This window comes from Calonectris borealis, chromosome 1 (genome assembly GCF_964195595.1).
Source record: "Calonectris borealis chromosome 1, bCalBor7.hap1.2, whole genome shotgun sequence".
Classification (NCBI taxonomy): Eukaryota; Metazoa; Chordata; class Aves; order Procellariiformes; family Procellariidae; genus Calonectris; species Calonectris borealis.
In genome coordinates, this window is record NC_134312.1 from 36,680 (window position 1) to 48,240 (window position 11,561).

At 59.7% G+C, this 11,561-nt stretch overlaps 2 protein-coding genes across 4 annotated transcripts; both read right to left on the reverse strand.

The window, feature by feature from the left end:
- Positions 1-506: 506 nt before the first annotated feature.
- LOC142078273 (acrosin-like) lies at positions 507-4,837 on the reverse strand. 2 transcript variants are annotated; one of them, XM_075140742.1, is made up of 5 exons: positions 4,661-4,837; positions 2,534-2,734; positions 1,949-2,214; positions 1,526-1,671; positions 507-1,045 (listed from the first exon to the last, which is right to left on the reverse strand). In XM_075140742.1, the coding sequence occupies exons 2-5, from the start codon at positions 2,710-2,712 to the stop codon at positions 698-700; spliced, it is 939 nt and encodes a 312-aa protein (XP_074996843.1). In that variant the 5' UTR covers positions 2,713-2,734; positions 4,661-4,837; the 3' UTR covers positions 507-697. The 2 variants fall into 2 exon arrangements, with proteins under 2 accessions (XP_074996843.1, XP_074996835.1); XM_075140734.1 differs by lacking the exon at positions 4,661-4,837 and adding an exon at positions 3,050-3,695.
- Positions 4,828-9,893, reverse strand: LOC142078257 (arylsulfatase A-like). Of its 2 annotated transcripts, XM_075140716.1 has the most exons (8): positions 9,426-9,893; positions 8,827-9,067; positions 8,123-8,341; positions 7,481-7,650; positions 6,850-6,974; positions 6,547-6,674; positions 6,020-6,122; positions 4,828-5,906 (listed from the first exon to the last, which is right to left on the reverse strand). In XM_075140716.1, exons 1-8 carry the CDS (start codon positions 9,653-9,655, stop codon positions 5,605-5,607), a joined length of 1,518 nt encoding a protein of 505 aa, XP_074996817.1. In that variant the 5' UTR covers positions 9,656-9,893; the 3' UTR covers positions 4,828-5,604. The 2 variants fall into 2 exon arrangements, with proteins under 2 accessions (XP_074996817.1, XP_074996826.1); XM_075140725.1 differs by lacking the exon at positions 8,123-8,341 and having other exon boundaries at positions 5,349-5,906; positions 9,426-9,727.
- Positions 9,894-11,561: the final 1,668 nt, after the last annotated feature.

An 11,561-nucleotide genomic window follows, 5' to 3' on the forward strand; every position in this document is an offset into this window, starting at 1 on the left:
TGCCTTTCCAGCTGATCAGGATTGGATGTTCACTAGCGAAACATAAACACACCTTCACTCCCTAGATTCGTAAGCACAGCATATTCATAGATTCCTCAAGTAACAGTATGGAAATTAGTCCATGTAATGTCTGTGGCTGGATGTCAAGCTCCTTACCCAGTCATTGGTGCAAACCCTGGGGCTTTCTAGATCCGTGTCTCCTGGGTCGTGAGAGAGTCCAGTTTCAAGTTCGCTGGTGCGTTCTACACGCACACAGTACAGGCCCACCGATAGCTGGCCTAAGACACTTCATGCTTCCAACTGCTGTCCCCAAGACCTCTAGCCCCCTATGACCTGTGTTCCCTTCTTCCACTGCACCCCCACCCTCCTCTCTGACCAGGCACGGTTTCAGCCCTTTTGAGTGACTTTCCCTTTGCGCCTTACTGTCTGCCCGTAGCCTCATTTTGCAGGTGCCGGGCATGGAAGTCCTTGCCGCGCACAGGAGACCGAATTGCTCTGAAGCACGGTTAGCTGTGAAAATTGGCAACTTTATTTCAAGAACTAAGTCAGCTTCAGCATGTGTGTGCACTCAGAGGAGAGCGGGCAGGAGAGAGCAGGCCTTTGACATTGAGGCTGCCTTTGGATCAGCAGGCATTGCCCCAGAAGGAAATGGTCGTGGTACACTGCAGCCTCCATCGGATCCTGTTCATCCTGCTGCTCAAGCCTTTTTTCCCCTTAGGACCTGCAGGAGCTCCTGCAGCAGATTAAAGAATTCCACCAGCTTCTGGCGTGGAAATGGGCAGGGCGTAAACCTGCCCGATTGTGTTGGTGTTGGCCTTGGCCTCTGGAAGGGGGTTGAGGTGAAGACCGGCTGTGGCGTTGGAGTAGCCGTTACTGCTGGGCGCAGTCCCATCTGCACCAAGATCCAGTCGTAAAAGTGCTGAGTGGAGGTGTAGACTCCCGGCTGTTGTGCTCTCGCACAGCCTTTCCCCCAGCTGGTCACTCCAACAAGCCAGAAGTAGTCAGCGTTGTTATCTTTGCACACGAGAGGACCACCGCTGTCACCCTGCAGCAGAGGAGAAAGGATTGAGGTCTTGTTGGGTGGCCTCTGTCGGCACTGGGGATGGCTCCTTCCCTCTCACAGCACCTGCCAGAGCTGTATCCACTGCACAGAAAGGCTCTGCTCAGGTGCTGGAGCCTACAGAACCTTGTCTGGGAGGGGGTCATGGGCCTGTAAGGTAAGGCGCGCTCTCATCTCTGCACAGTGATCCTGGATGTGTGGAAGACGGATGTTCCAGGATTGGGATCTGGACCTGTGTGCTGCCAAGAGCACCGATGGGCTTTCTGGGCAGAGTCCCAGGCCTCTGGGACAAGTGGGGCGCTGGGCAAGGACCTGCAGATGGGGAATGGGAGGTGAGCCCCAACAGTAGTGGGGACCCAGCGGTGGGAAGGTGACTTGCCAGGCAAAGCACGCCCCGGGGGGTGTTTGGGTGGCTGCGACAGGGCTGCCTGTGCTGCTGGGGGTTGATTTGTAGTGTGCTCCTACCTGGCAGGTGTCGATGCCACCCTGCGGATAGCCAGCACACAAGTTGTGGGTGTGGATGGCCCCTCTATACCACCGGCTGCTGTTACAGAGGTTGACATCAATGAGGCGGACCTTGGCCTCCTGCAGGACATCACTTGATCCTCCAGCTGTGAGCACAGAAAGGAATTAACACCCAGCGGCTCGTGGCCGGCTCTCCTCCCTTCTCTGGGTGAACCCCTCTCCTAGGGCTTGGCTTTGCATCTTGAAGGCGTTGTACCGGTGTTTCCCTTCTGTCTCGCTTTGGGTCATGGGTCAGGCCCATCTCTACAGGCATACGTCCCCGCAGCCTGGCTCTGGCTTTCGCCCCTGCTGTGAGGAAGCCCAACCCGTCTCCCCCGTGTGCCAAGCTTGCACTCAGGACACGAGCACTTTTTGGGAACTCACATCTTGCAGTCGTGGAACCCCAACCACTGATGTAGCAGGTTGTCAGCTCTGACACCCTCAGCGAGGCGTCAGGCACACAGGCAAGCTGTATGTAGTAGCTGCACTGGACAGGCTGGTCCAATTCCAGCAACGCGATGTCGTTCTTCTCCGAGATACTACTATACTCTTCGTGAGCCAGTAGCCGCTTAATATGGCGCACTTGGGCCTCGGGGCCCAGCTGAGTCAACTGGGTGGCCCCGATCACCACGCGCCACATCGCGATGTGCCTGGAAGGCAGATGGAGAGAGGGGTCAGAGGGAGCGGAGCCATGTGCTGCAGCAGCCCAGCAGTTCCCTGCCTTCTGCTTCACAAGGGAGAGAGGAAAGCAGCGCTATGGAGGGTGCGAGTGCCCTGGCATGCCTTAGGGACAAGGAATGTCGATCTGGAGGCTGCTAGGAAGCAGTGGCACGAGCCCAGCCTTCTCCTGAGCAGTCTCTCAGCTGGGCTCTGGAGTGCCCAGGGCACTGCGCCTACTGCAAGGAAATGGGATGGGAGTAGCACGCGGTGCTGCGGACAGGGGTATCCCCGTTCCCTGGTCCTCCTTACCTGGCTTTGATGAAGCAGTGGGCTGCTGTGAGGACCCACTGTGGGCTGATGAGGGACCCTCCGCATATATGCCCTGTGCCTATTTTCCAGGGATCCTGGATGCTGACGATCCAGGGCCAGGACCCTGGCTGGGCATCTGTGCCACCCACGACGCGCGATGTGCCATAGAGAGAAGCCATGGGGCGGAGCCCGCAGGTCCCTCTGTAACAAGAAACTCATTACTGTCCTGCTCAGTGGCTTGCTGCCGTTCAGGCTGAAGGTCAGCCATCCTCCCTCCCCACAAGGCGTTGCACGGACAGCGGGGCCAGGGAACCCCACAAGGCACGCGTCCGTCCACCGTGTTTCTGCTTTAGCCCCGTAGCCGAGTTGTGCCAGCAGCCTGGGTGCTGGCAAGGATCCGAGGCTCCCACATGGGGTTTGGGAAGCTGTGGTGTGGCCACGGGGGACAAGCGGGCACCCTCCGGCGAACCCCATAAGGGTTGCCCAAGCTCCCGCCCAGAGCCTCGGGCCACTTACCCACAGTTGTCCCATGTGCCGTGCGCAGGCCAGCACACGGCCAGCAGGACGAGGAGGAGGAGCAAATTCATCGCTGCCAGTGGCACGTCGCAGCTGCAAGAACCGAGGGTTCGCTGCCAGCAGTGCAGCAGCTGACGTAGCGCCCGCAGTATTCACGTTGCCCGCGGTGCCCTTGGCCCCGGGGCTGATGTCACAGAGTCGCTGGTTCCAGGTGCTGGGCACGGTGGCCTCTCGGGGCGCGGGGCAACATGGGGGGTTCCAAGCAGGAAGGGAGGCAGAAGCTGGGATCGGACACCCCCGACAGACCCCCGCTGAATGCTCTGCTTGCAGGGGCCAAGGGCACAGCATAACTACTCCAGAGAGCATGCACGTTTGGGTGTTGAAGAGCCCATCTGCTTACAGCCACGGCAGGCAAGCAGCGACGTGCAAGGCAAATAAGCCAAGCATACCCAAGCAGTGTCAACCTTCCTGCACAAGGCACACTGAAAGGCAGATGCAGCACAGTCCACGCTGGCTATGTCAGCCACACCAACACCCTCTGGCAGGCTTCATGTCCTTGCTGTCTCTAAGTTTTACTGCTATTCTGGGCCAACACTGACAAGGGCACTTGTGGCACCTGGTATGTGTGGCCAAGGACATGCAATTTTAAGCTCCAGACAGGGAGGGATGCTCCTGCTCTCAGCCCCACATGCCATTCTCCACAGCTTTGGTAAACCCTGTATCAGCCTCATCTCATCAGTCTGCCTTCTACAGCTCTATGCTGGAGTCTTGCTCACGTGCTGGAGTGCAGAGCAGTCACGGGAGAAAAGCAGGAGCCAGCCGTGTGCATTGCATTTGCTGAGCAGGGCTAGGTCCCTGGGGGGTAGAGAGCAGCGGCTTGAAGAATGGCATCTTCAAAGCCATGAAACGTGCGGGAGCTTTCTGCTGCCACCCTGGCCTGTGGGGACAGACGTAAGGCACACAGCTGAGTGCGCAACCTGGTCCCTAGGATGACAGGGCAGGCTCTCTCTGAAAGTGGAATAGCTGCTCTCAAGGCCCTTGAGGTGTAGCATGGCTTCACAGGCACCAGAACTGGCCTCCAAACAAACTGGACTCAAGGCTGCCTTGTTTTTTAAAATTGACCTGAAGGTGGTGCCCCGTATCTGCTTAGAGCAGACAGAAGAAGCCTTAGAGAAGACAACGTGCACCAGATTTTGCAGGTGGTTAAGGGGGAATGATGAGAGAGGTGGCCACGCTTCACAGATAATTGAAGGAAGAGCTGGGGTCATGCTGGGGAGAGGAATCTGGCAGGGACAGCAGTACCCAGGAAAGCGCATCCGTAATGCCATGGGAGTCCAAGGCGACCCAGCTAACGGCACCTGAAACACCAAATCTGTTCACAGATGTAGCAAACCTGGGAGCAAGGGGGGGGGGGAAATAACCGGGGGTAGGTCCCTAGTTTCGCAGGAGACAAGGGCAGAGAAAGGGAGGAGTCCAGGAAGATGAGGGGGATGTACAAGCACGGAAAATGGGGAGACGCGAGAATCAAGGAGCTAGTCACACATCAGCAAACCGCTGGTTGGCTTGCCTGTTTGACGGAGCCCTGCACCTCATCACCACAGTCCGTCCTACCTTCTCTTTGAGAGCAATTCCAAATCCTTTTCTGTGTGGCCCCACTCTGCACCCGGTGGGGGGTGGGTCCAGAGGCCTGCCTGCTAGCGATGGCAGAAGGGAACACACGTCATAGGGAGCCCGCAGCTGGAAACACCGAGTGTCTAGGGCCAGCTGCTGGTGGGAGCGCTGTGTGCGTGTGCAGTTCTCTAGTGAGCTCGAAGCTGGACTAGCTCACGAGCAAGAGGAGGAAGACCCCTTCAGTCATGTGGATGGCGTGTGGTTGCAGCCCACCTGATTGATCAGCCCCGGCATCCACGGACCTTACAAGAGGACCAGGCCTGCCAACCACCAGCCATATCTCCACCTCCTGGAGTCACGAAGGACTTGGAGGTGCCCGAGCATGCATACCCTCAGCTGCTCCCTACCTAGGCATGTCCCCTCTGCACTAGCTGTACAAGGTCCTGCCTCTGAAGCTGCCAGGACCATCCATCCTATCCTCCTCTTGCTGTGCTCTTGGTCCCTGGCAAGTGATGGTGCTGCAGCTCCCAGTTCTGTTCCCACCCAGGGGTGCACAGCATGCTTCCAACCGAGTTGAGATCTCTAGACACTGGGGCATGCCCTTTGCTTCGTCTTGATCATGGTTTGAAAGGAGCTGTTCTGGCTCTAGAGATGATGCTGTATCATGGTCCCTCCCTGAACAAGTCAGGGCTTCTGTCAGGAGGCCTCAGCTTGAACGTCCAACACAGAGCACAGGGTCCACTGACCTGCACTCCTAGCAGGAGTGGTAATCTCCCCAACCCCCAGTTTGCTATCCCAGCACTCCATTAACCAGAGGTGTCACTGGGCCAAAGCTGCAGGGCAGCTCTAAGGCTGAGCTTGGTTAGTTGGGGGCGGGGGGGGTCTGGTGGGTTTGGGGTAGGGTTCCCGTGTGGAGCAACTGAAGGGGATGGAGCAGCAAGAGGCTAGGAGCAGCGGCAGCAGGAAGGCTTAGGACTGCAGTTTGGTACGCAGCAGGGCTGCAGCGCAGGATCCCTGCCCTTCCTGATCTGGCTCTCCCCAAACTCCATGCGCTGTTCAAAAAGCACTTTCTGCAGTTTGATCTCCTTCAGGGCTTGCAGAACCTCCGGCCCTGCGCCGCTCTGCAGCAGATCATAGTTCTCGGCTGGGTCTGACTCGAGGTCAAAGAGCAGCGGGGGCAAGTGAGGGGTCAGCGGGGTCAGCCCGTGGCAGGCCTGGTCTGGGGTCATATCACTGTGAGAGGAACCTGCAAAAGAAATCCCCAAGTGTAGCTCAGTTTCTTCTCTTTGAGCTTGGGACAGCAAAACCATACGGGACTTCACAAAGCTGCCCGGGCAGAGGAGAGGAGGCAGCACTTACCTTGTGTGAAGTAATGGGCCTTGTACTTCCCAAGCCTGACAGCGAAGGGGCCGTGCACCGGATCGGGGGACGGCGGGTAGAAGAACATCGTCTGACGGGGACTCTGTGGGAAGCAGCAGAGCTAAGCTCACCTGTGGTGCAGCCACGAGGCTGAAGAAGAGCCTGGAACAGGACCAGGCAGAGACTCCAGGGAGTCAGACAAGAGCCCCGATACTACCGCCAGAACACGGCCAGAGAGGGGGGAAGCTGAGGAGCAGCAGCATCCTGTTTGCTCCCTACTCACAGCTACTGGGGCTCTGTCCACCCACGGCAGCCGTGGGGGTTTGGCTTGGCAACACATTACAGATTTAGAGCCGAGCAGCCTGGGGAAGCCCAGGAACTCCGTGGCATGACCCAGGCCAGACAAAAGGTCCCAGCTCACGGATCTCCCCTGACCGCCCCGCTGGTTATACTCATCAGGCACACAGCTCCAGCCCCACACCCAGCCTTCATGCACAATGCCAGCTGAACCAGCCCGCGGGACTCACCTTCCTTGACCCAAACAGCACCGGACTCAGGTCATAGCCATCCAGGGCAACTTTGGGAAGAGCTGCTCCAGCCAGGGTAGTCAGGGTTGGCAGGATGTCCAGGGTGCTTGCCAGCTCATGCGTCACTCCTGTCACCCACCACAGCAAGGCACAAGGAAAGGTTCAAGCACCTGATCCCACTCCCATCCCTGCCATCCTCGCTTCTCTCCCGCCCTCTGCTTGTCCCGGGGCAGCCGAGCTGCCGTGACACCCTGCCTTGGCTGGCATCAGCACACAAAAGGCACAAGCAGTGCCAAGTCTCACCTGGAGGGATATGGCCTGGCCAATAAGCCACTGCTGGTTCCCGCATGCCACCTTCGTATGTTGTGCCCTTCCCACACTTCAGAAGGCCAGAGCTGCCTCCGCGTGCCATCCGCATGGTGGAGGGGCTGTGAGAGAGAACCACCTGCCACCAGTTTCACAGGTTCATGCTACCCCTTCCCTGATGCTGCCAACGGGGCCATGACAAGAGAGACATGGTGTCAGCAAGTGACAATGCCATCCTTCTCAGCCTTGTGCGGCAGGAGGCATGGGTCAGGTGAAGAAGCCAAGGTGTGCAAGATGCCTAAGCAGGGCACCAGAGACCAATGCCACCCACACATGGAGGGAATCGGGGTATATTTGGGCTGCTGCACACTCCTGACCCGAACCCTGTGAGGTTTCTGCCCACGAGGAGGGGCACAGCTGAGTCACAGGAACAAGGAGGAGATCGTGCACTGAGTCCTCTCCAGAGCAGTGTCCACCTCTTGCCTCGCTTCAGGTCACTGGGGTCTCACCTGGCAATGCCACACCACATCCCTTTTGCCCCAGCCAACCAATGCCTCATTCCAGTTCCCCCATACCATGGCAGCAGAATCTTACCAGTGACGAAGCCCCCCCTGCTGAGCCCACTCACCCATTGTCAGAGGTGAAAAACACCAAGGTCGTGTTTGCAAGACCATTTTCCTCCAGTGCCTGCAGCAGCTGTCCCACCGAGCCATCAAACTCCAAGAGTGCATCACCAAATGGCCCACGCCGTGACTGCCCTGCATAGTCCTGGCTTGCAAACTGGGGGTAGTGTGTATGCTGGAGAAAGAGCAGAGAAGACTGCTACGCAAACTCCCCCAGAGCTGCATCTCGTTCCCAATTCACCCGGGGACAGCGAGTATCCCAGCTAGGACATGGAGATATGTGACAATACCCATGAGATGAGAGGAGGCTTGTCCCCAAGCTTCAGAAACATCTCTCAGAAATGGTATAAAGGAGCTGAGCCCCAGGAGAGGATGTGGAGCCCCAGAGTGGGAAGTTTTCCTGGGTGGACTCCTGGCCCAGAGAAGTGGGCAAAGCTCCAGAAAGAAGCAGCCCAAGAACATTATCTGAACGGTGCTGCCACAAGACCTGGGTGTGGGAGCAGCAACCCCAGGTCATCCAGGAGCAGGTATTGACTGCTCAGCACAGTCCCGGGGCTGCAGGAGCTGAGATGCTTCCCCGCTCTCCCCACAGGACAAAGGTTCCCTTCCCCACCCTCGGGCCCGCAGCAGCCCTCCCCGTCTCCTACATGGGAGGCATAGTAGAGCAGGAAGGGGAGGCCTCGTCGGGCACAGTCAGCGATGAAGTCCCGGGAGAATTTGTTGTAGAGTGGCACCAGATCAGGGAAAGAGACCGGCTGCTGCACGATGCTCTGGTTCCAGAGCAGCGGGACTGGCACTAAGCCTTGGTCACAAGTCCCAAAACACTTGATGTCAGGTGGGAAGCAGGTGAGATTCTGGCAGGGGCCCTGGAGAGAACAAATAACACTTTGTCTTTTACCTGTGTTGCAGGACAGCGAGGGGAGGGGAGCAAAGAATCTCACAGCGGCCCACCACCAGGTCCTACAGGCACCCTTTGGGCAGCCACTCCCAGAAGCCCAGGGGTCTGTGCCCACCCTAGAACTGTCCAAGGACCGTGCTGCCCCAACATAATTTTCTCCTGGCAGCAATTCAGATGCTTCTTTGTAGCCCAGAAGCTGACCCTCCCTCCCTTGACAAAGGGCGTATGCGCCCATGCACAATGGCCACCCACATTCTGCAAAACTACCCTATCATACAAGCACCTCAGAGACGGGCTTTCCCCACCAGCATCCATCTCCCCGGCCTGCAGACACCCACACCCATCTGCCCAGGCAAGCACTACCCGGTCTATGTGCTCTCGGGCAAGCTTCATCTTTCAGGCACTCTCCCCAGCCAGCCCCGGGACACCCTTCAGGGCTTGACAGCCTCTCACCTGGTCATGGGAGTAGGGCACCCCCAAGAAGTGGTCAAAGCCCTGGTGGATGGGCAGGAAGGAGCCATTAATCCCCAGGCCAAGGTGCCACTTGCCAACCATGGCTGTGGCATAGCCCGCAGCCTTCAGCACCTCCGCAATGGTGACCTCAGACAGCGGCAGGCCTCCCCGCGAGTCTGGGTTGAACACACCGGGGTAAACCCCAGAGCGCATCTGGAACCGGCCGGTCAGCAGGGCTGCCCTACAGGTGAGCATTGAAGGAGAGAGAGGAGACAGGCATCACGCTGGACACAGCGCAGGTCGTGATGCTCAGCCTCCACAGCGGGTGCCCCATTCCTCGGGACCTGGCAGCTTGGCTCCGCAGTCTCGCGGCTGCCACTGCCACCTCCCCTGGCTGCTGGGACCCGCAATCAGGCCCCTCACAGAGCAGCTGGACCTTCGGGCCTCCTGGGACACGGCAGGTTTATCAGCCACCCGCTCCTCCCGGCACTGCAGCTCCCCAGCTGGGTGCCAAGCCCTGTCTCGACGCTTCCGCCATCCCCACCCCGGGGCCCTGCAGCAGTCGCCCGCCAGCGGAGCGGGAGCAGCGGGGGACGTACCGGGACGGGCTGCACACCGGGGAGCTGCTGTAGAAGTCGGTGAACCGCAGCCCGCGCGAAGCCATCCGGTCCAGGTTGGGCGTGGCAGAAGAAGGGTGCCCGTAGCTCCCCAGGTCCCCGAAGCCCAAGTCGTCCGCCAGCAACAGGACGAAGCTGGGGGCGGCGCCGGCCACTCCGCGCAAGGCCAGCAGCACCAGGGCCCACGGCAGGCCGCGGCCCCGCCGCCCCATAGCGCTGCCGCCCAGGAAGGCCCCGCGGCCCGCCGATACACGCGCTCAGCACGGGGCACAGCGCCGCCCTCCCGCGGGGCGGTGCGGTGCGGTGCGGTGCGGTGCGGTGCGGTGCGGTGCGGTGCGGTGCGGTGCGGTGCGGTGCGCGCCGGGCAGAGCAGGCAGCTCCCCGACCGGCGGAGCCGAACCGCGCCGCGCTGAGCCGCCGCCGGCCACCATCTGACCCCCGCGGGCAGCCACGTGACCCAGCACCGCCGCGGGGCATGCCGGGAATTGTAGTCCGCCGCGGGGCAGCCCTTGAAAGGGCCGCGACGAGCCGTACTTCGCGGCGGTGTCGATCCCTCGCAGCCGCCTCCCGGGCCGCCGTGCCCGGTGCAGGCGGCCTCCCGGGGCCCGGGCTAGCCGCCGGGTGCTGCGGCTGAGGGTGGCTTATTAACAACAGGGGTTTCCCACAGACCCGCCCTCAGCGTCGCCCAGGCTTGGGGGCTGCGGACTCAGCCCGTGTCCAGCCCCTGCTCTCTGGGGGACGAGGCCTCGCGGCTGCCGGCACCCCGGCCTGCTCCCAGCCGCACCGGGGCTGAGGCCGGGAAACCGTGAGGCTGTCCTGGGAGGAGACGGGCACCTCGGCGTGTGGCGGCCAGCGGACGTCCTCTCCGCTGGGGCTGGGTGGCCTGGGTGGACGTCCCCTGCCTCCCTGCCTGTGGCCCAGGCCGCTGCTCCCAGCTTCCCGCCTTCTGGAAGAGCAAATGAAGCTGCTTCTCTCCAGGGGCACGCAGGGTGCAAAATCCCCTGGGACAGGCAGAGAGCGTGGCATTGTTTGGGGCAGGCTGGGCCATATGGGAGCCTGGGCACTTTTCAAGCGAAGTATGTTTTCCTGCAGCAATGACAGAATTTCACGTTCAGGCTCAAGGACTGCTGGTTGTGCCTGAACGTAGGAGCCCATGTCCTGCAGATCTGTGACTTGTAATCAGAGCGAGGAAGGGACAGTGCAAAGAGCAACAACAATTCTCTGGTGGAAGGGGGTGACGAGGAGAACGAGGAGGAAAAGGTTCTGCACCCCGGGAAGGCTGTACCCTATTGCTGTGTCTGCTTTTGAAAACCGGAGCAAGCTTGGAAGACAGGCACAGACAGGAATTGAGGTTGAATGTCCTGAAGACCTCCATCTGTCCAGTTTATCCAAAATGAGATTAAAGCCAGACCAGAGGGGGTGTACAAGCACAGGCACAGTGGCAGTGGTCTGGGATTAACCACACAGCAGGCAGAGGTGAGGAGTTTCAGCCCAAAGACAAAGCACGGGTAAGGCTGGCTAATGTCCTCGTCTGGATGTTCTCATCCTGTTGTGCCTGTGTTTTGCACGCAGCCTGTGTGATCAGTCTGTTCTGGAGTTTCCTGTTATTACTCGTCAGCATTTCTTAAGACCCATCCCACTTTTACAACCACTTTCTAATGTGCCAGTGAACTCTGCTTTCCATTGCTCCCTGTCCTCTGTAGTTCAGACTGTCCCGTAGCCCCTGGCCTTCCTGCGTGTCTAGCCCCATGCCTCCTAAGGGCCTGGTCCCTGGCACAGGAAGGACGCTGGGGCTGCTGCTGCTGCTGTGCTCACTGCCATCAATTATTCAGGGCCAAGAGGCAGAGCGAGGAGGCTGGTGCTGCAGCAGGAGGCGAAACTGCTGCATAATTCATGGAGCTCACTTTGCTCGCAGGGCATGGCAGTGCTTGCCGTGCAGTGCCTGGCCACAGGGATCAGGGCGCTGGGGGCTGGCAGTCAGGACACTGAGAGGAGAACAGCCGGGGCTCTGAGCTCTGGGGGGGGACGTGGTGTGGGGACAGAGTTTCAGAGACCGGACGCGGACCAGGGCAGGAGGTGTGGGACCATGTGCGCTGTGTGCAGGTAACTTGGCTGCAG